Raw genomic sequence first — 23,473 nt, 5'->3', positions numbered from 1 at the left:
TTTTATTATTATTACGACTTCACTCGGGGAGGAAAATTCCATTTGCGAGTGGAAAAGAAAAGCACAAAAAAAGGAATTCGCCAACTCTGAACGTGGCGAGTATCAGAGCCAGAACGACGAAGCCCTCGCTCGAGTGAATTCGGAGCGGTGACGCGCAGTGGCACAAACCTCACTTAGACAGGGAGAGAGACACACAGAGAGAGAGAGAGACGCAGAGAGAGAGAGACACACAGAGATAGAGACCGAGCAAGAGACACGAAGACTTTTTGACTTTTTAAAACAACTTTCATTGCCGCCAGCAGCAACAGCGCCAGAGGCGATTCCGGTGCGAAATACAAAACAAGTCACCAGCAACACAAATAACAGGTCCCTGCAGGGTGGGCTGGTAGGAACATTGGAATTTTGCGCAATTTTATGACATTGTTACTTCCAAATGTTGGGTGCAATAAGACATAATATCAAGTCTCTGCGCTGTCTATTGCTGATTTTATACACCCAACAGCACGAGATTTCACTTCGTTAAAGCATTGAAAGGGGACGGACGGACGGACACATTCATCTATTGCAGGCTGGTACACTCAGTTTACAATCTTCGTTCCGACCAGTATAAAATACTATAAATCCACGCGGTAAATGCGTCGCGCACAACTCAAAAGAAAAGTCACGTGGTGGTGGTGGTGGTCATTCACGCACGCCACGTTGACGAGCGAGCGCTTCAGAAGGTGAACACGTGGGGTGGTGCCGTCCACGCTGGTAACAGAGAGGGGCTTCTCCGGACCCCCCAGCGTTCGAGGAAGACGCTCTTGCACCATCACCGACACGCGTGTGTGTGTGGTACGTGGCGTGCTCCGGCCGGAGCCGCGCCTTGAGCAGGCCCCCCCTGAACACTGGAAGCAGTACAAGAGCAGCCGTCCAGTGTCACCTCTTGCAGCGTCTTTTACCTCGTTCTGTAACACCGCCAAACTTCGCCCGAGCGCAGGCGAAGTTGGCGAGGTCGTGGCGCTTGTTAGCCAGGTAAGGCACCACCACCACCACCCCATATACGAAACTGCCGCTGTTGTAGAAGGGCACCCCCAGTTGCCTGAAGGTTGGTTTGAGCCGCTGGCAGCGTAAGTTCTGGTGGGGCAGATCCTCCCTGGCACCGCAGGAAATGCACCAAGTCTGTTACCCCTCATTCTAGATTTGAAGTTTTCGTGACTGCAAGGATCCGTACTCTTTGGTTCTTTCGGTAAAGTCACGTAAGTGGGGGGAAAAAATATAATAATAAAAATTTTAAATAAATTAAATCACGACGTTTCGTTTCGAAACGTCGTTTCGCTTGGGGTGTTTGGACTTCTGGCTGTACATTTCTTCCACATGATGATGATGATGATGTTATCTGCCATTTTGTTGAGCTGCTATCGTTCGTGATGGCCAGGTCGCATCTGAAAGAGAGCTTGCTTACCTTGGTGAAGTAACACAAAAAAACAAAAACGTTTTGGCTGAAATTACGTAAGAAATAACTTTCACCCCTTTTTGATCTCCTGTGTAACTGGCGAGGTAGTAAACATCTCCTAGCCCCAGCGCAGCGCCCTAACATCGGCGCTGGGGAAGACAAAGGCCAGCCGGGTCGCAGGCGTGGTTTTGACCAAACCCACGAACCCACTGGCGAACGGGACTCGCCCCGACAAGCCCCTGTTGAAGGCTACACTGGGGGAGGGGAGGGGGCCCATTTTTTGCTTGTTTGCCTGTTGCGTGGTTTGTCTTCAAACATAACAAAATACAATTCTCGCGACGTTTCGGCCACAGCACCGTCCTCAGGTGGAGAAACATAGCTGCCGGAAAGACAGCGTCCTCTATTTGGACGGCTGTTTTGCGTTGTGGCCGAAACGTCGTGAGAATTTAACTTTGATCATGTTTAATTACTTTATTATTTCCCCTTCTTCTACGTGGTGACTTTTACCGAAAGAGCATGAATCCCTGCAGTCACGAAAGCTTTAAATCGAAATTCAGCTTGAGGGTCGCGATCTGAGCTTGTGGCTTTTTCACTCCAGCGCTGTCCTCCAGACAGTCTCGTCCCCTTCACCCGATGAAGGCCGCTCGTGTTGTGGCCGAAACGTCGTGATTTTTTGTTATTTTATTTTTTTACCTACGTGGTGACTTTACCCAATAGAACCAAAGAGTATGTTGTGTGATGTGACCAAGTGTGCGAGGAGGAGATTGGCTCTGCGTGAGTATGAGAGAGCCTCAGTTTAACACGTAGCACGCTTTCGCGACCAATATTATTCATAATAAAGGTGTTTTTTGGGGGGGTTAGATCGCGTTATTTATAAATGTGTCGTAACCCTCCACCACCCGACACGGCCAATCAGCCAAATAAAAAAAAGTGTCACGTTGACAAAAAGACACAAATAGTTCACTACTTTAGCTCCTCGCCGGTGTTGTTGTTGAAGAGTGAATCTCTACAACATTTACAGTTTGAGTTGTACTGTGACGTTTCGCTGGCAATCACACGCAGGAGTAGATGGGCTGTGCGTGAGTATGAGAGAGCCTTTGTGTGGGGGAGCGGTGGCGCAGCGGTTAGCGCTGCGAACCCCCAACCCCCGTCGGCTACGAGCCGAGTTCGAGTCCTCCCCTAGGTCGACTCAGACTCAAATAAGTGCCGGGTGGTGCGTGGTGTGCAGCATCCCCGCCGGGGGAGACAAAGGCGGCCTGGCGTGGTTGCTGGTTTACCACGCACACTCACTCGTGTGCCACGGTGCCGGTAGGCTTCATAGGCGCTGCTGCTGCTGCTGATGCTACTCGCTACTACTCACAGCCACTTGCCCCAGTAGTCTGTTGAAGGCTACCCGGGGGAGGGTGGGGTCTTTGTCTTTGTTTCTGCTCGGACTCATTCCCACGACCGAGACTCGGCAAAAAACGCAGTCGCACGCAGTGAGGCTGCAGGATGTGGTGGTGATGGTTGTGGTGGTGGTGATTGTGGTGGTGGTGATGATGATGATTGTGTTGGTGGTGGTGGTGGTGATGATGATGGTCATGGCGATGATGGTGGTGGTGATTGTGATGATGATGAAGATGGTCATGGCGATGATGGTGGTGATGGTTGTGATGATGATTGTGGTGGTGGTGATGATGATGATTGTGTTGGTGGTGGTGGTGGTGATGATGATGGTCATGGCGATGATGGTGGTGGTGGTTGTGATGATGATTGTGGTGGTGGTGGTGGTGGTGATGATGGTCATGGCGATGATGGTGGTGATGGTTGTGATGATGATGAAGATGGTCATGGCGATGATGGTGGTGATGGTTGTGATGATGATTGTGTTGGTGGTGATGATGATGAAGATGGTCATGGCGATGATGGTGGTGATGGTTGTGATGATGATTGTGTTGGTGGTGATGATGATGAAGATGGTCATGGCGATGATGGTGGTGATGGTTGTGATGATGATTGTGGTGGTGGTGGTGATGATGATGATGATGAAGATGGTCATGGCGATGATGGTGGTGATATTTGTGATGATGATTGTGTTGGTGGTGATGATGATGATGATGGTCATGGCGATGATGGTGGTGGTAGTGATGGTTGTGTTGGTGGTGGTGGTGGTGATGATGATGAGGAACGACGCTCACAACAACGAGCGGAGCGCCGGGTGGCTAAGGCACGTCAGTTTGGCACAGTAAGGGGGCACAGGTGGTGCACCAGCCAGCAATCATCTCAGTCATCTCAGTCAGTCGACCCGTGGCACCTGCTGCGTCTGCCCCGTGACCTCCTGCCGGCGGGCGTTCGACACTTCACGTGGCCTCAAGGTGCACATGGCCTGGCACAAGCGTCGTGGTGACGTCACCGCCACTTAGTGGCGAATGGCGGTTGTTGTTGTTGTTGATGATGATGAGGGTTATGATGCTGCTGGCATGGCGATGACGATGGTGCTGATGACTCTGTTATAGCCCAAACCTGCATCCTATTGCATTCATAACTGACGTCGTCCCGTCTCCCCGTACCGTCTCGCACCTAGGTTGACTCAGTGACAAATCAGAATGAAGCTGTGGATCATCCTCTGCATGGGGCTCGTCGGGACAGCTCTGGCCTTGCCCGTGAGTACCACATACCTCGGTTAAACTCCTGGCCTGTGTGTTGATGAGAGTCTGTGGTCTCCGTGTGAGTCTGTGTGTCTCTGTGTGGCTCTGTGGGCAGTGCCTGGTCTGGTGCAGTGTTGAGTCTATGGTGCAGTGTTGAGTCTATGGTGCAGTGTTGAGTCTATGGTGCAGTGTTGAGTCTATGATGCAGTGTTGAGTCTATGGTTCAGTGTTGAGTATGGGCAGTGTTGAGTCCATGGGCAGTGCTGAGTCTATGGTGCAGTGTTGAATCTACGTGTAGTGTTGAGTCTAAGGGGCAGTGTTAAGTCTATGGTGCAGTGTTGAGTCTATGGGCAGTGCTGAGTCTATGGTGTTAGTGTTGAGTCTATTGGCAGTGTTGAGTCTATGGTGCAGTGTTGCGTCTGTGGGCAGTGTTGAGTCTATGGTGCAGTGTTGAGTCTAGGTGCAGTGTTGAGTCTATGGGCAGTGTTGAGTCTATGGTGCAGTGTTGAGTCTATGGTGCAGTGTTGAGTCTGTGGGCAGTGTTGAGTCTATGGTGTTAGTGTTGAGTCTATGGTGCAGTGTTGAGTCTATGGTGCAATGTTGAGTCTATTGGCAGTGTTGAGTCTATGGGCAGTGCTGAGTCTATGGTGCAGTGTTGAATCTATGGTGTAGTGTTGAGTCTGTGGGCAGTGTTGAGTCTATGGTGCAGTGTTGAGTCTATGGGCAGTGTTGAGTCTATGGTGCAGTGTTGAGTCTGTGGGCAGTGTTGAGTCTATGGTGTTAGTGTTGAGTCTATTGAAAGTGTTGAGTCTATGGTGCAGTGTTGAGTCTATGGTGCAGTGTTGAGTCTGTGGGCAGTGTTGAGTCTATGGTGTTAGTGTTGAGTCTATTGACAGTGTTGAGTCTATGGTGCAGTGTTGAGTCTATGGTGCAGTTTGAGTCTGTGGTGCAGTGTTGAGTCTATGGTGTTAGTGTTGAGTCTATGGGCAGTGTTGAGTCTATGGTGCAGTGTTGAGTCTATGGGCAGTGTTGAGTCTATGGGCAGTGCTGAGTCTATGGTGCAGTGTTGAGTCTATTGAAAGTGTTGAGTCTATGGTGCAGTGTTGAGTCTGTGGGCAGTGTTGAGTCTATGGTGCAGTGTTGAATCTATGGTGTAGTGTTGAGTCTGTGGACAGTGTTGAGTCTATGGTGCAGTGTTGAGTCTATGGTGTAGTGTTGAGTCTATGGTGCAGTGTTGAGTCTATGGTGCAGTGTTGAGTCTATGGGCAGTGTTGAGTGTATGGTGCATTGTTGAGTCTATGGGCAGTGTTGAGTCTATGGTGCAGTGTTGAGTCTATGGTGTTAGTGTTGAGTGTAAGTGCTGAATTACAATTCCAACCAGCCCTGATGTTGAACTTTTCCCTGGACGTGTGACAGGAGAGTTACCTGGAGAGTGCTTTGGAAGCTGATGGCGAGGTCGTTGAGGAATTGCCAGTAAGTAGCAACTAATTAGCACAATACATGCATATATTAGCATGTATGGATTGGTGACGCTCACCCACTCACTCACCCACCCAACCACTCACACAGTCACTCACCCAGTCACTCACGCATCCACCCAGTCACGCAATCACTCACTCATCCAACCAACCACTCACTCACCTGTTCACTCACCCATCCAACCACTCAGACAGTCACTCACCCAGTCACTCACTCATTCACGCAGTCACGCAATCATTCACTCACCCACCTGCTCACTCACCCTCGTACCCACCCACATACCCACCCACCCACTCACATACCCACTCACTCACCCACTCACATACCCACTCACTCACCCACTCACCCACTCATCCACCCGCTCATTCACTGGCCTACTCAATGCGAACCAAGAACATATTTGGTTTTTGGGCCCCGCCCACCGCCAATACTTTCAAGCCAACCAATGACAATGTTGGCTTTATGACTAATTAACATAATTTATGATTTCCCCCCATTCATCCCGCCCTCTCTCAGATGGAAGGAGGCAATCCCGTGCAAGGGGAGGAGGAGGTGGAGTTTGAGGATGAGTCTTGGGCGGAGGGGAAGGAGGAGACCAGAGATGGTAGGGAGTCACATATCGGAGATGTTAACTACCTCGCCTGGTATACAGGAGATCGTGGGTTCGATCCCAACTCTGATGACGCCTGCTGCTGTATATTGGGAGTCTGAGTCTCTCTTTCTCTCTCCCTGTTATGGTCACTGCGTGGATTTTTGTCCGGGTACTCCAGTACCCCACCCACTCCGCATTTAGAATCAACAGCACGTATTTAGAGTGATTTGCATAACCAGGCGAGGTAGTTAACATCTCCTAGCCTTACGGGGGCAAGTTGTTGACGGATACGAAATTGTGCACGTTTCTTGAATTAATGATAATCCCCACCCCCCTGTTTGTCGTGGTGCTAATGGTGTGGTCCGAATTCTCGCCCCCACAGACGCCTCTGGGCCGTGTGGGTCGTACCACTGCAAAGAGGGGAAGGTGTGCGAGGTGGACGAAACCAACCAGCCCATGTGCATCTGCCAAGACCCCTCGACCTGCCCCAAGGCTCTCAACGATTTCGAGAAGGTCCGTGTCAGTGGGGTTCACGATGGCCATGTGGCTGGGTGGGTTCACGATGGCCGTGTTGGTGGGTGGGTTCACAATGGCCGTGTGGCTGGGTGGGTTCACGATGGCCATGTGGGTGGGTTCACAATGGCCGTGTTGGTGGGTGGGTTCACGATGGCCGTGTGGGTGGGTGGGGTTCACGATGGCCATGTGGCTGGGTGGGTTCACGATGGCTGTGTGGGTGGGTGGGTTCACGATGGTCGTGTTGGTGGGTGGGTTCACGATGGCCGTGTGGGTGGGTGGGATTCACGATGGCCGTGTGGGTGGGTGGGGTTCACGATGGCCGTGTTGGTGGGTGGGGTTCACGATTGCCGTGTCGGTGGGTGGGGTTCACGATGGCCGTGTGGGTGGGTGGGATTCACGATGGCCGTGTGGGTGGGTGGGGTTCACGATGGCCGTGTTGGTGGGTGGGGTTCACGATTGCCGTGTCGGTGGGTGGGGTTCACAATGGCCGTGTGGGTGGGGTTCACAATTGCCATGTCGGTGGGTGGGTTCACGATGGCCGTGTTGGTGGGTGGGGTTCACAATGGCCGTGTGGCTGGGTGGGTTCACGATGGCCGTGTGGGTGGGGTTCACAATTGCCATGTCGGTGGGTGGGGTTCACGATGGCCGTGTTGGTGGGTGGGTTCACGATGGCCGTGTTGGTGGGTGGGTTCACGATGGCCGTGTGGGTGGGTGGGTTCACGATGGCCGTGTGGGTGGGTGGGGTTCACGATGGCCGTGTGGGTGGGGTTCACAATTGCCATGTCGGTGGGTGGGGTTCACGATGGCCGCGTGGGTGGGTTGGGGTTCATAATGTCCGTGTCTGGTAGGTGGGTTCACGATGGCCGTGTCAGTGAGGCACACAATCGCCATGTTGGTGCAGAGACAAAGGCGGCCGGGCGGGTGTGGTGCCGGCCACCCATCCACCCCCATACGCTTTGGTTCTATTCGGTAAAGTCACCACGTAGTAGGTAAAAAATAAAACAACAAAAATTCTCACGACGTTTCGGCCACAACACAAGCGGCCTTCATCAGGTGAAGGGACCCCAGGCTGTCTCGAAGACGACAGCGCTGGAGTGAAAAAGCCACAAGCTCAGATCGCGACCCTCAAGCTGAATTTCGATTTAAAGCTTTCGTGACTGCAGGGATTCATGCTCTTTCGGTAAAAGTCACCACGTAGAAGAAGGGGAAATAATAAAGTAATAAAACATGATCAAAGTTAAATCCTCACGACGTTTCGGCCAAGCTCAGACCGCGGACCTTTAAGCTGTGCGAGAGGAATTAACGTGCCTTGACAAAGGAATGAGCGTAAACAAAAAAATCACCATTCGATTGGCCGACTTAGCACGACGAGCGGTGTTAGAGGCGGTGCCCCCACGCGGGTTGAACACGCCGGTCGGCGATGGGGGGAGGGGGGGAGGAGTTTACCCATTGGTCGAACCCCAACAATTGAGTGCAGCAGTGCCCCACGCGGCCTTGTCAGGCGGTGCCGCTCCTTGCCGTTGACCGGCACTGGCACCGGCAGCTCTTTGGCCGAGGCTACACGTGGCACGTGCGCGCCGCCCCCTCTGTTGTGCTGCGGGCGCGTGAGCGCGAGAGCAGGTGTGCGGCACCGACAACGCCACCTACGGAAGCAGCTGCCACTTCCACGCTCACAAGTGCACCCTGGAGGGTACCAAGAAAGGACGCAGACTGCACCTCGACTACCTGGGGCCCTGCAAGGGTAAGGAGCGGCGGCAGGAGAAGCTTCTTCGGCGTCGTCGTCGTCGTCGGCAGCAGCAGCAGCATCAGCAGCAGCATCATCAGCAGCGTCAGTAATGTCGTCGGCATCATCAGCAGCAGCAGCAGCAGCAGCAGCTTCAGCAGCAGCGGTATCAGCAAAATCGTCATCATCATCAGCAGCAGCATCATCAGCAGCGTCAGTAATGTCGTCGGCATCATCAGCAGCAGCAGCAGCAGCAGCAGCTTCAGCAGCAGCGGTATCAGCAAAATCATCATCAGCATCATCGTCATCAGCAGCAGCAGATGAAGCAGCATCAGTATCGGCGAAATAGTCAGCATCATCATCAGCATCAGCAGCATCATCATCAGCATCATCGTCATCATCAGCAGCAGCTTCAGCAGCAGTAGCTGAAGCAGCAGCAGCATCATCATCATGTGTTTGTAGTTCATTGTCCTTCCCCTACACCTCCAATTAGCATGGTTGGCTACGTACGGTGCGAAAGAAGTTCAACATGCATACAAAGCGGCCCACAGACACCCAGATCCATAGAGATCCACAGAGACCCACAGAAACACCCATAGAGACCTAAAGAGATGCACAAATTCCCACGTTTGGCTACTTACGGTGTGAAAGAAGTTAAAAATACATCATCAATTCTAGATTTAAAGCTTTCGTGACTGCTAGGATCCATACTCTTTGGTTCTATTGGGTAAAGTCACGTAGGTGAAAATAAAATAACAAAAAAATTAACAATAAATCACGACGTTTCGGCCACAACACATGCGGCCTTCATCAGGTGAAGGGACGAGACTGTCTGGAGGACAGCGCTGGAGTGGAAGGAGCCACGCTCAGATCGCGACCTTTAAGCTTATGATCGCGGCATCTTTTGAGGAAGATCAGCGTCTCGATGAGTTGCGACTTCAGCTTCAGCAGCAGCAGCAGCATCATTATCATCAGCAGCATCAGAAGCATCATCATCATCACCGCGTGTTTAGTTTGTTGTCCTTCCCCCCGCACCTCCGATTAGCACGAGTGGTGTGAAAGAAGATCAACATTGTACATATGTTGAGGCGTAAATGATGACTCCGAGGCAGATCTTCGTGTAGGGGCTTGCGCCAGTTGTTTTTATTAAAGACCCCTTCTTCGCACGCGACTCCGTGTGCTGCACGCTCACTGCCTACACTCCACACCCCGGGGGAAAGGTTACTGGGGGAGGTCCCTAGCACACCCACAGGCTACCCTAGCCTAGTGCTAATTTCCCCCTACCCTGGGGTCCCATCGCCACCCCGGGGGAAGGGTACTGGGGAGGTCACTAGCACACCCACAGGCTACTCTAGCCTGGTGCTAATTTCCCTCTACCCCGGGGTCCCATCGCTACCCCGGGGGAAGAGTACTGGGGGAGGTCCCTAGCACACCCACAGGCTACCCCAGCCTGGTGCTCATTACCCCCTTACCCCGGGGTCCCATCGCTACCCCGGGGGAAGGGTACTGGGGGAGGTCACTAGCACACCCACAGGCTACCCTAGCCTGGTGCCAATTTCCCCCTACCCCCGGGGTCCCATCGCTACCCCGGGGGAAGGTTACTGGGGAGGTCACTAGCACACCCACAGGCTACCCTAGCCTGGTGCTAATTTCCCCCTACCCGGGGTCCCATCGCTCCCCCAGTGTAAGGTTACTGGGGGAGGTCCCTAGCACACCCACAGGCTACCCTAGCCTGGTGCTAATTTCCTCCTACCCTGGGGTCCCATCGCTACCCCGGGAGAAGGGTACTGGGGGAGGTCCCTAGCACACCCACAGGCTACCCTAGCCTGGTGCCAATTTCCCCCTACCCTGAGTCCCGACTTTCACCCTTCACCTTCCCGGAAACTCTCCAGATGACCCTGAATCCGTGACGGGTTCCGGCTTAAATCCCCCAGGGGGGAACATGACGTCACCGTCCCGTCGCCCTGTGCGTGACGTCACCATCCGTGACGTCATCGTACCAGAGGGCGAGCGTGCCATGACGTCACTAACTCCTCCTACTCTACACATACATACAAAGCGACCCACGGACATCCGGACCCATAGAGACCCATAGGAGACCCACAGATACACAGTATGTAGAGACCTACAGAGATCCACAAACGACCACGATTGGCTACGTACGGTGGGTGCAAAATAAGTTAAACATTGTACGCACATCTTCACGGACCTGCCAGAATCTTCACGGCAACGTACTTGTTGCATTTTGGATTGAGACGAAACATCCAATTTTGGTCGACATGCTCACCGAGCACTTGCCCTTAAAGTCTGTCAAAGCATACACGGGGCACCTTTGCATTTGGGTGAGCGTATGTGTGTATATCTGTACGTGCCACTGGCAAGACAAATGCGGCCGGGAGCGTTGTGTTGTCCACCCACCCCCTCGTCTGCCTTGCCGGCCTTCCTAGATGCCACTCGCTAATTTCACTTGCCCCAACAGTCCGTTAAGGCAACACGGGAGATCTTTGTTTGTCTTTGTTGGCATGTGGGGGGGGAGGGGGGGTGAGTGAGCGGGTGGGTGAGTGTGTGATGTATTTGCCTGCCTCAAATATTGAAAGAAGCAGTCACCCCCTGTGAGTGGCTGGCTGAGGTGCCATTTGTTGAGAAAGTACAGACGGCGATCCAGGGAAAGGCACCGGGCAGAGATGATCTCGCAAGCAAAATGCTGATGGAGGGTGGCGTTTGTGCACAGACTGCCATATATAACATCATAACAACAGTCTGGACCACTGGAAGGGTTCCGCAGGATTGGAAGGATGCCCTAGTGATCCCCATCTTTAAGAAAGGGGACCGCACAGACTGTAACAACTACAGGGGCATCTCACTCCTCAGTGTGCCTGGATGGTCCTGGCAAGGATTATTCAACATCGCCTTGCCAGGTACGCTGAGGAGAGGCTTGCGGAGCCCCAATGCGGTTTCAGGAAAGGGTGGTCCTGCACAGATGCCATATTTTCTGTATGTCTGTTACTGCAGAGGTGTAGGGAATTCCAACAGGACCCACATCTCTCTTTGACCTGGTTAAGGCCTATGATACCATCAGTAGGCCTGGGCGCTGGGTTGTTATTCGTGCGTTCGGAGTCCCTGACCCTCTGCTCACAATCATTAAGGACCTTCATGATGGTGACCAGGTCCGGGTAAAACTATGTGGCTGTGATTCGGAGCCATTCCCTGTTCACCTTGGGATGCGACAGGGCTGTCCTCTGGCTCTCACATTATTTAACATATATTTCGACTACGTAGTTCTTGAAGCCTTTGATGCCTTTACCAGGGGAATTTCCATCTGGTACAGATACAATTGGAGGCTGATCGATGCCCGGATGCGGTAAAGGGATGGCTCCCTAATCATCAACCAAGTCACGTATGCCAATGATCTGGTGATTGCTGCTCACTCACAGGAGGAGTTGGAGGCTCTGCTGCTGAACCTGGCGTGTGCCCCTAAGAGTTGGGGCCTTACCATCAGCCCCATCAATACTAAGCACCTGCCTGTACCATTAGATGCTCCACCCCCACAACTCCCAATTGGTGATTGGGTAGTTGTGAAGAGAGTGGAGAGTTTTCCATACCTGGGCAGTGTGCTCATGACCGGCTCCAGTTTGACAGCAGCAGAGGTCTCAATCCGAATCAATCAAGCGGCATTATATTTTCATCGGCTGCGTAACGCTGTGTGGAAGCTACCTGGTCTGTCACTCGACACGAGGCTTTGGGTCTTCTTGGCCAAGGCCTTCTTTATGCTTGCGAAATGTGGACCCCCCTCATGGAACATCGTCGCTGGTTAGAAACATATGGGTTGGCCTGCCTACAATCCATGCTGGGTGTATCCAGGCTGGATTGTGTGTGGAGCTCACAAATCCTTGAAATATATGGAAAAAGTCCCATCGATAAGCTACTCCGACAGGTAAGGCTGAGTTGGCTTGGTCATGTAGCCCGCATTCCCACCCACCACATGCCTAAATGGATTTTGTTCGGCTGGATACAGAGGGCTAAACGGGCACGGCACGGGCTAGAGAAGAGATGGAGTGACGTGGTACAGGAGGATGTGGAGCTGAGTGGACTTGCCGATGACTGGTACCAGCGGTGTCAAGATCGACCTCTGTGGAGAAGGAGGCTCGTGATGGACGCTGCTACTGGGCAGTTGGAAGCAGTCGCCCTCCAGCAATAACGGACGGCACAGGAGCAACGCTCACAACAACGAGCGGAGCACCGGGTGGCTAAAACGCAGCAAGTTGGGAAAGTAGAAGGCACATGTGGTGCATCAGCCATCATCTCAGTCATCTCAGACAGGCGACCCGTGGCACCTGCTGGGTCTGCCCCGTGACCTCCTGCCAGCGGGCATTCGACACTTCGCGTGGCCTTAACGTGCACATGGCCTGGCACAAGCGCCTTGGTGACATCACCGCCACTAAGTGTTGAATGGCAGTGGTTGTTGTTGTTGTGTGTGTGGGTGAGTGAGTGAGTGGGTGGGTGACCACGTGATGTATCTGTCTGTGTCTGTGCGTACAGAGATCACCCCTTGTGATGATGCTGAGCTGTCCGAATTCCCACTGCGCATGCGCGACTGGCTCAAGAACGTCCTAGTGCAGACCTACAACAACAACCCCTCCCAGCTCACCGACAAGCAGCAGAGCCGGGTACTGTATGGTGTAGTGTATAATGTAGTATACAGAGTAGTGAATAGTGCAGTGTATGGTAGTGTATAGTGTTATATTTAGTAGTGTAGCGTATAGTGTAGTGTATAGTAGTGTAGTGTATAGTAGTGTAGTGTATAGTAGTGTAGTGTATAGTGTAGTGTATAATGTGGTGTATAGTAGTGTAGTGTATAGTCTGTGTAGTGTATAGTAGTGTATAGTGTAGTGTATAGTAGTGTATAGTGTAGTGTATAGTGTAGTGTATAGTAGTGTAGTGTATAGTAGGTGTAGTGTATAGTAGTGTAGTGTATAGTGTAGTGTATAGTAGTGTAGTGTATAGTAGTGTAGTGTATAATGTAGTATACATAGTAGTGAAGAGCGCAGTGTATAGTAGTGTATAGTGTTATATATAGTAGTGTAGTGTATAGTAGGTGTAGTGTCTAGTAGTGTAGTGTATAGTAGTGTAGTGTATAATGTAGTATACAGAGTAGTGAATAGTGCAGTGTATAGTAGTGTATAGTGTTATATTTAGTAGTATAGTGTATAGTAGTGTAGTGTATAGAGTAGTGCATATTGTAGTTTATAGTCGTGTAGTGTATAGTAGTGTAGTGTATAATGTAGTATACAGAGTAGTGAATAGTGCAGTGTATAGTAGTGTATAGTGTTATATAGAGTAGTGTAGTGTATACTAGTGTAGTGTCTAGTAGTGTAGTGTGTAGTAGTGTAGTGTATAGTAGTGTAGTGTATAGTAGTGTAGTGTATAGTGTAGTGTATAGTGGTGTAGTGTCTAGAATTGTAGTGTATAGTTGTGTAGTGTATAGTAGTATAGTGTATAGTAGTGTATAGTGTTATATATATAGTAGTGTAGTGTATAGTAGTGTAGTGTATAGAGTAGTGCATATTGTAGTGTATAGTAGTGTAGTGTATAGTAGTGTAGTGTATAATGTAGTATACAGAGTAGTGAAGAGTGTAGTGTATAGTAGTGTATAGTGTTATATATAGTAGTGTAGTGTATAGTAGGTGTAGTGTCTAGTAGTGTAGTGTATAGTAGTGTAGTATATAGTAGTGTAGTGCATAGTGTAGTGTATAGTAGTGTATAGTGTAGTGTATAGTAGTGTATAGTGTAGTGTATAGTAGTGTATAGTGTAGTGTATAGTAGTGTATAGTAGTGTAGTGTATAGTAGTGTATAGTGTAGTGTATAGTGTAGTGTATAGTGTAGTGTATAGTGTAGTGTATAGTGTAGTGTATAGTAGTGTATAGTGTAATGTATAGTATAGTGGTGTATAGTGTAGTGTATAGTATAGTAGTGTAGTGTATAGTATAGTAGTGTGTAGTGTATAGAATAGTAGTGTATAGTATAGTAGTGTAGTGTATAGTTTAGTAGTGTATAGTATAGTAGTGTATAGTATAGTAGTGTATAGTGTAGTGTATAGTGTAGTGTACATTGTAGTGTATAGTGTAATATAGTGTAGTGTATAGTGTAGTGTAATGTGTAGTGTATAGTGTAGTGTATAGTGTAGTGTATAGTGTATGGTGTAGTGTATAGTATAGTAGTGTATAGTGTAGTGTATAGTGTGGTGTATAGTATAGTAGTGTATAGTGTAGTGTATAGTAGTTTATAGTGTAGTGTATAGTAGTGTAGTGTATAGTAGTGTATAGTGTAGTGTATAGTGTAGTGTATAGTAGTGTATAGTGTAGTGTATAATGTAGTGTATAGTGTAGTGTATAGTGTAGTGTATAGTATAGTAGTGTATAGTGTAGTGTATAGTAGTGTATAGTGTAGTGTATAGTAGTGTATAGCGTAGTGTATAGTAGTGTATAGTAGTGTAGTGTATAGTAGTGTATAGTGTAGTGTATAGTGTAGTGTATAGTGTAGTGTATAGTGTAATGTATAGTGTAGTGTATAGTGTAGTGTATAATGTAGTGTATAGTGTAGTGTATAGTGTAGTGTATAGTGTAATGTATAGTATAGTAGTGTATAGTGTAGTGTAATGTGTAGTGGTGAAGTGTAGCTGGTGCAGGTCTACAGCAGCAGCCGCTCCCAGCTCTTACCACCCAACACTCCGCTAACAAATCTACAGTGACGTTGGAGGAACCACCAACTCACTTCGCCGTCTCTCTGTCTCTCTGTCGTCTCTCTGTCTCTCTGTCTCTCTCTCGTCTCTCTGTCTCTCTGCGTCTCTGTCTCCCGCCTCTCGTCTCGTCGGTGAGCAGGTGAAGAAGATGGTCGAGAACGGGAAACGTCTGGAGGCCGGCGACCACTCGGTGGAGATCCTGCGGCGCGACTTCGTGAAGAACTACAAGATGTTCGTCTACCCGGTGCACTGGCAGTTCGCTCAGCTCGACGGCACGCCGGGAGACCAGTGAGTGTGTGTGTGTGGGAGTGGGTGGGTGAGTGGGTGAGTGAGTGTGTGGGTGAGTGGGTGAGTGTGGGAGTGAGTGGGTGAGTGGGTGAGTGAGTGGGTGGGTGAGGGTGTGAGTGGGTGTGGGAGTGGGTGGGTGTGTGTGAGTGGGAGTGGGTTGGTGTGTGGGTGTGTGAGTGAGTGTGTGTGGGAGTGGGTGGGTGAGTGGGTGTGTGGGTGGGTGTGTGTGTGGGTGAGTGAGTGTGTGTGTGTGGGAGTGTGAGTGGGTGGGTGGGTGAGTGTGTGTGTGAGTGGATGAGTGGGTGAGTGTGTGTGTGAGTGGATGAGTGGGTGTGTGTGTCTGAGTGGGTGAGTGGGTGAGTGAGTGGGTGGGTGAGGGTGTGAGTGGGTGTGGGAGTGGGTGGGTGTGTGTGAGTGGGAGTGGGTTGGTGTGTGGGTGTGTGAGTGAGTGTGTGTGGGAGTGGGTGGGTGAGTGGGTGTGTGGGTGGGTGTGTGTGTGGGTGAGTGAGTGTGTGTGTGTGGGAGTGTGAGTGGGTGGGTGGGTGAGTGTGTGTGTGAGTGGATGAGTGGGTGAGTGTGTGTGTGAGTGGATGAGTGGGTGTGTGTGTGTGAGTGGGTGAGTGTGAGTGGGTGAGTGTGTGTGTGTGAGTGGGTGAGTGTGTGTGTGAGTGGGTGAGTGTGTGTGTGAGTGGGTGAGTGTGTGAGTGGGTGTGTGTGTGAGTGGATGAGTGGGTGAGTGTGTGTGTGAGTGGCTGAGTGGGTGTGTGTGTGTGAGTGGGTGAGTGTGAGTGGGTGAGTGTGTGTGTGTGAGTGGGTGAGTGTGTGTGTGAGTGGGTGAGTGTGTGAGTGGGTGAGTGTGTGTGTGAATGGGTGAGTGTGTGAGTGCGTGTGAGTGGGTGCGTGTGAGTGAGTGTGTGTGTGAGTGGGTGGCAAAACAACCCCCTACCTCCTCGAGGTGCTGGACGGGCAACTCTGTCGTGGACAGTGCTGTGGGGGGAGGTCCAATTTCGATTGGCTCCTCCCCTCATGGCATCTGTGTCCACCACAGGGGCTTAACGGGGGCTCTGGATGGGTGTGAGGGGCTGGTAACCCCTCCACCTTCAATTAATTACCACTAAACCGCGAATTAAGTATATAACTAATAAGCTTGTGCCGGAGGCCCCGGGGGGCCAGGCGTCTATGACGTCTCCTGGCCAAACCCCAATTGGCGGAGCCAGGAGATTGAATATCTACCCTCGGGGCTCCTCCAGAAACAACGAAAAACCACTACGGGTGGCCACGTGGAATGTTCGAACGCTCACTGCGGAGGAGAGGCTGCCACTCCTCTGTCGGGAGCTGGACCGGTACCGCCTGGATCTATGTGGCATTCAGGAGGTCCGGTGAACCGGTTCTGGCTCCTACCACCATGAGGGGTGGACAGTCCTCTACTCGGGGCAGCAGACTGCCAAACAACAGGGTGTGGCTCTTCTTTTGAACAAAAGAATGCAGGGGGCGTGGGAGCGTGGCGGTGAGGTGTGGGAAGCTGTAAGCCCCAGGCTACTTTGGGCTCACCTTCCAATCAACCGGAGGCGAGGAATGGTGGTCGTGGTTACGTATGCCCCCACCGAAGATGAACATCCGTGGAGGAATGCAGGCAAAGCCGATGAGTCAGATGCCTTCTATGACCTCCTGTCACAGGTGCTGGCTAAAGTGGCCCCTCGGGATAGAGTCATCATGTTAGGTGACTTCAATGCCCGAGTTGGTCATGATGCTGGCACCTGGTCTGGAGTGATTGGAGGGCATGGGCCAGATCAGCTCAATAACAACGGAAGGAGGCTGTTAGATTTTTGTGCAGCCCATGTGCTTGTAATTACCAACACGCTGTTCCGGCATCGGCGCATCCACACAACATCATGGATGCATGCCAGGTCCAAGCAAGAACATCTGCTGGACTACACAGTGACGGAGCAGCGGATGCGAGCCCATGTCCTGGACACCAGGACCTACCATGGAGCTGATCTGCCCTCTGACCATCGACTAGTCATCTGTAAGATGCGCCTGCCATTCTTCCACTCCGGTGGTGGGTGTACACCCAGGACCCTATTCCAACCTAAAGTGGCCTGGTCTCAGTTATCTGATGAAAGTTGCAAGCGAGAATTTCATCATCGCTTGCGGCTGGGATTGACATCGTCCCCGACTCCTCCTGATGTCGAGGGTAAATGGACGAGGTTTAGGACTGTGACTCATGCAGCTGCAATGGCTGCTTTGGGTACGCGGTCCAGACCTCCCCAGAGACCCTGGCTGACAGATGAGGTGTTCAGGATGGTTGAGAAAAAGCGACAGGCCCACTGTCATCGGCTACAGAATCCCACGTCAGAGAATGAGGAGGCTGACCGCAGCCTTCGCTCGGAGGTTTGGAGAGCCGTGAGGCGCTGCAAGGATGGGTGGTGGTCGCGGGTTGCTGAGGAGATGGAGTCTGCCTCAGTGGCCCATGATCACAAATCTCTATTTAACTCCATCAAAAAGTAACCTGCAGCGCCACACCTATTACCATCATTAGGGGAAAAAACGGTGATCCAATCTCTGACCCCCAGGAACAGGTTTGCAGATTTGCTGAGCATTTCTGTGAGGTCCTGGGGGAGGGAAAATCCCTCAGCCAGGAAAACATCGTGGCACAAAGTGAGGATGACTCTGCTGAGGCTGCAGTGCCTCAAATATTGGAAGAAGTCACCCCCTGTGAGTGGCTGGCTGAGGTGCCATCTGTTGAGGAAGTACTGAAGGCGATCCGGAGTCTGAGACTAGGAAAGGCAGCAGGCAGAGATGATCTCCCAAGCGAAATGCTGAGGGAGGGTGGAGTTTGTGCACAGACTGCCCTATATGACATCATAACAACAGTCTGGACCACTGGACGGGTTCCGCAGGATTGGAAGGATGCCCTGGTGGTCCCCCTTTTTAAGAAGGGGGACCGCACAGACTGTAACAACTATAGGGGCATCTCACTCCTCAGTGTGCCGGGAAAGGTCCTGTCAAGGATTATTCAACATCGCCTTGCCAGGCGCGCTGAGGAGAGGCTTGCGGAGCCCCAATGCGGTTTCAGGAAAGGGCGGTCCTGCAGAGATGCCATATTTTCTGTCCGTCTGCTACAGCAGAGGTGTAGGGAATTCCAACAAGACCTACATCTCTGCTTTATTGACCTGGTAAAGGCCTATGATACCATCAGTAGGCCTGGGCTCTGGCTTGTTCTTTGTGCTTTTGGAGTACCTGACACTCTGCTCACGATCATTAAGGACCTTCATGATGGTGAGCGGGCCCGGGTAAAACTGCGTGGCCGGAAGTCAGAGCCATTCCCTGTACACCTTGGGGTGCGACAGGGATGTCCTCTGGCTCCCACATTATTTAACATCTATTTTGACCACGTAGTTCGTGAAGCCTTCAATAGCTGTACCGGGGGAATCTCCATATGGTACAGATATAATGGGAGGCTGATCGATGCCCGGGTGCGGTCAAGGGATCGCTCCCTATTGCTCAACCACGTTATGTATGCTGATGATTTGGTAATAGCTGCTCATTCAGAGGAGGAGTTGGAGACGCTGCTGCTGAGACTGGAGCGTGCCACTAAGAGGTGGGGCCTTACCATCAGCCCCACCAAAACTAAGCACCTGCCTGGATATTTTGTACCATCGGACACTCCACCCCCACAACTCCAAAATCGGTGATGGGGCAGTTGTGGAGCGAGTGGAGAGTTTCCCATACCTGGGCAGTGTGCTTATGACCGGCTCCAGTTTAACAGCAGAGGTCTCACTCCGAATCAGTCGAGCGGTAATATCTTTTCATCGGTTGCATAACGCTGTGTGGAAGCTACCTGGTCTGTCGCTCCGCACTAAGCTTCAGGTCTTCTCGGCCACGGTCATTCCCTCCCTTCTCTATGCTTGCGAAACGTGGATCCTCCTAATGGAACATATTCGCTGGTTAGAAACATTTTGGCTGGCCTGCCTACGATCCATCTTGGGTTTAACCAGACTGGATTGTGTGAGGAGCTCACAAATCCTTGAAAGATCTAGGCAAGGTCCCATCGGTGAGCTCCTCCGGCGGGCAAGACTGCGATGGCTGGGTCATATAGCCCGCATGCCCAGCCACCGCATGCCGAAACAGCTTTTGTTCGGCCGGATTGAGAGGGCTAAACGGGCGCGGCACGGGCTAGAGAAGAGATGGAGTGATGTGGTACAGGAGGACGTGGAGCTGAGTGGATATGCCGATGACTGGTACCAGCGGTGTCAAGATCGGCCTCTGTGGAGGAGGCTCGTGAAGGATGCTACTGGGCAGTTGGAGGTAGTCGCCCTCCAACAACAACGGAGGGCGGAGGAGCGACGCTCACAACAACGAGCGGAGCGCCGGGTGGTTAAAGCACAGCAGGTTCGCACAGTAGGGGGCACAGGTGGTGCATCAGCCAGTCATCTCAGTCAGTCGACCCGTGGCACCTGGGTCTGCCCCGAGACCTCCTGCCAGCGGGCGTTCGACACTTCACGTGGCCTCAGGGTGCACATAGCCTGGCACAAGCGTCGTGGTGACGTCACCGCCACTTAGTGGTGAATGGCGGTTGTTGTTGTTGGTGTGTGTGTGTGAGTGGATGAGTGGGTGTGTGTGAGTGGGTGAGTATGTGTGTGTGAGTAGGTGAGCATGTGAGTGTGTGTGTGAGTGGATGAGTGTGTGTGTGAGTGGATGAGTGGGTGAGTGTGTGAGTGTGAGTGGGTGAGTGTGTGAGTGAGTGTGAGTGTGTGAGTGAGTGTGAGTGGGTGAGTGAGTTTGTGTAGAAACTCTGACTCTACACTGACTCTCCACTGACTCTACACTGACTCTGACTCTCCACTGACTCTCCACTGTCTCTCCACTGACTCTCCATTGAATCTACACTGACTCTCCACTGACTCTACACTGACTCTCCACTGACTCTACACTGACTCTCCACTGACTCTACACTGACTCTGACTCTACACTGACTCTCCACTGACTCTCCACTGACTCTTCACTGACTCTCCACTGACTCTCCGCTGACTCTCCGCTGGCTCTCCACTGATTCTGACTCTCCGTTGACTCTCCACTGACTCTCCACTGACTCTTCACTGACTCTGACTCTCCGCTGACTCTCCGCTGACTCTCCACTGACTCTACACTGACTCTGACTCTCCACTGACTCTACACTGACTCTGACTCTACACTGACTCTCCACTGACTCTCCACTGACTCTCCGCTGACTCTCCACTGACTCTGACTCTACACTGACTCTGACTCTCCGCTGACTCTCCACTGACTCTACACTGACTCTGACTCTCCGCTGACTCTCCACTGACTCTCCGCTGACTCTCCACTGACTCTGACTCTCCGCTGACTCTCCACTGACTCTCCCCTGACTCTACTCTGACTCTCCGCTGACTCTCCGCTGACTCTCCACTGACTCTGACTCTCCGCTGACTCTCCACTGACTCTGCCACACCCTCAGGTACCTCTCCCACTCGGAGCTGGCCCCGCTGAGGGCCCCTCTGGTGCCTATGGAGCACTGCACCACGCGGTTCTTCCTGTCGTGCGACGCCGACTCGGACGCCTTCGTCTCCCTCGCGGAGTGGGCGACGTGCTTCGGAGTCAAGCCCGGTACGGTGGTGGTGGTGGGTGGTGGTGGTGGTAGTGGGTGGTGGTGATGGTAGTGGTGGTGGTGGTGGTAGTGGGTGGTGGTGATGGTGGTGGTGGTAGTAGTGGTGGTGGTGATGGTGGTAGTGATGGTAGTGGGTGGTGGTGGTGATGGTTGTGGTGGGTGGTGGTGATGGTGGTGGTGGTAGTGGGTGGTGGTGATGGTGGTGGTGATGGCGGTGGTGGTGGTGGTGGTGATGGCGGTGGTGGTGTTGGTGGTGATGGTGGTGGTGGGTGGTGGTAGTGGTGATGGTAGTGGTGGTGGTAGTGGTGGTGGGTGGTGGTGATGGTGGTGGTAGTGGGTGATGGTGGTGGTGGGTGGTGGTGATGGTGGTGGTGGTGGTGGTGATGGTGGTGATGGTGGTGGTGGCGGCTGTGGGTGGTGGTGGTGGTGGGTGGTGGTGATGGTGGTGGTAGTGATAGTGGTGATGGTGGTAGTGGGTGGTGGTAGTGGGTGGTGGTGATGGTGGTGGTGATGGTGATAGTGGGTGGTGGTGATGGGTGGTGATGGTGGTGGTGGTGGTGATGGTGGTGGTGATGGTGATAGTGGGTGGTGGTGGTGGTGGTGATGGTGGCGGCGGTGGTAGTGGGTGGTGGTGGTGGTGATGGTGGTGGTGGTGGTGGTGATGGTAGTGGTGGTGATGGTGGTGGTGATGGTGGTGGTGGTGGGTGGTGGTGGTGGTGGTGGTGATGGGTGGTGGTGGTAGTGGGTGGTGGTGGTGATGGTGGTGGTGGTAGTGGGTGGTGGTGATGGTGGTGGTGATGGTGGTGGTGATGGTGGTGGTGGTGGTGGTAGTAGTGGTGGTGGTGGTAGTGGGTTGTGGTGGTGGTAGTGGGTGGTGGTAGTGGGTGGTGGTGATGGTGGTAGTAGTGGTGATGGTGGTAGTGGGTGGTGGTGATGGTGGTAGTGGGTGGTGGTGGTGGTGGTGGCGGTGGTGATGGTGGTAGTGGGTGGTGGTGATGGTGGTAGTGGCGATGGTGGTAGTGGCGATGCTGGTGATGGTGGTAGTGGGTGGTGGTGATGGTGGTGATGGGTAGTGGCGATGTTGGTAGTGGGTAGTGGCGACGGTGGTAGTGGGTGGTAGTGATGGTGGTAGTGGGTGGTGGTGATGGTGGCGGTGGTGGTGGTAGTGGGTGGTGGTGATGGTGGTGGTGGCGATGGTGGCCATAGTGGCGATGGTGGTAGTGGGTAGTGGTGATGGTGGTAGTGGGTGGTGGTGATGGTGGTAGTGGGTGGTGGTGATGGTGGTGGTGGTGGCGGTGGTGGCGGTAGTGGTGATGGTGGTGGTGGGTGGTGGTGATGGTGGTGGTGGCGATGGTGGCGGTAGTGGTGATGGTGGTAGTGGGTAGTGGTGATGGTGGTAGTGGGTGGTGGTGATGGTGGTGGTGGCGGTGGTGGCGGTAGTGGCGATGGTGGTAGTGGTACGATGGTCCATCTGCTACAGCAGAGGTGTGAGGAATTCCAACCTACGTCTCTGCTTTATTGACCTGGTCAAGGCACTATGATACTATCAGTGGGCCTGGGCTCTGGGTTGTTCTTCGTGCTTTCAGAGTCCCTGACTCACTGCTCACGATCATTAAAGACCTTCATGATGGTGAGCGGGCCCGGGTAAAACTACGTGGCCGGGAGTCGGAGCCGTTCCCTGTACAACTTGGGGTGCGACAGGGATGTCCTCTGGTTCCCACATTATTTAATATATTTTTCGACCACTTAGTTCGTGAAGCCTTCAATGGCTGTACCGGGGGAATCTCCATCTGGTACAGTTATAATGGGAGGCTGATCGATGCCCAGGTGTGGTCCAGGGATGGCTCCCTATTGGTCAACCATGTTGCATATGCCGATGATCTGGTAATTGATGCTCACTCTGAGGAGGAATTACAGATGCTGCTGCTAGACCTGGAGCATGCCACTAAGAGGTGGGGTCTTACCATTAGCCCCTCCAAGCACCTGCCTGGGTATGTTGTATCATTAAATACTCCACTTCCTCAACTCCCCATTGGTGGGGTTGTTGTGGAGAGAGTGGAGAGTTTTCTATATGTGAGCAGTGTGCTCATGACCAGCTCCGGTTTGACAACAGAGGTCTCACTCTGTATCAGTCGAGTGGCTGCGTAACGCTGTTTGGAAGCTACCTGGTCTGTCGCTCCGCACTAAGCTTCAGGTCTTCTCAGCCACGGTCATTCCCTCCCTTCCCTACGCTTGCGAAACGTGGACCCCCCTAATGGAACATCTTCGTAAGTTAGAAACATTCAGGCTGGCCTGCCTACGATCCATCCTGGATTTAACTAGGCTGGATTGTGTGAGGAGCTCGTAAATCCTTGAAAGATCTGGGCAAGGTCCCATCAGTGAGCTCCTCCGGCGGGCAAGGCTGCGATGGCTGGGTCATGTAGCCCGCATGCCTAGCCACCGCATGC

At 52.3% G+C, this 23,473-nt stretch overlaps 1 protein-coding gene across 2 annotated transcripts in view; it reads left to right on the top strand.

The window, feature by feature from the left end:
• SPARC (secreted protein acidic and cysteine rich) overlaps positions 1-23,473 on the top strand; it is a 37,008-nt gene that overhangs the window by 10,912 nt on the left and 2,623 nt on the right. The window contains exons 1-9 of one of the 2 annotated variants that reach the window (XM_076058131.1): positions 990-1,014; positions 3,999-4,077; positions 5,479-5,535; positions 6,058-6,145; positions 6,516-6,646; positions 8,270-8,390; positions 12,912-13,039; positions 15,252-15,400; positions 20,877-21,025. In XM_076058131.1, coding sequence (XP_075914246.1) covers positions 4,021-4,077; positions 5,479-5,535; positions 6,058-6,145; positions 6,516-6,646; positions 8,270-8,390; positions 12,912-13,039; positions 15,252-15,400; positions 20,877-21,025 — 880 coding nt within the window. In that variant the 5' untranslated portion in view covers positions 990-1,014; positions 3,999-4,020. Of the gene's footprint in view, positions 1-989; positions 1,015-3,998; positions 4,078-5,478; positions 5,536-6,057; positions 6,146-6,515; positions 6,647-8,269; positions 8,391-12,911; positions 13,040-15,251; positions 15,401-20,876; positions 21,026-23,473 lie in introns of those variants that run through there. The other variant, XM_076058130.1, reaches the window with a different exon arrangement.

This window comes from Petromyzon marinus, assembly GCF_048934315.1.
Source record: "Petromyzon marinus isolate PM22_M1 ecotype Great Lakes invasive population chromosome 68 unlocalized genomic scaffold, UKy_Petmar_22M1.pri1.0 chr68_unloc.1, whole genome shotgun sequence".
NCBI lineage: Eukaryota > Metazoa > Chordata > Hyperoartia > Petromyzontiformes > Petromyzontidae > Petromyzon > Petromyzon marinus.
This window is presented reverse-complemented; position numbering and strand designations above follow the sequence as displayed.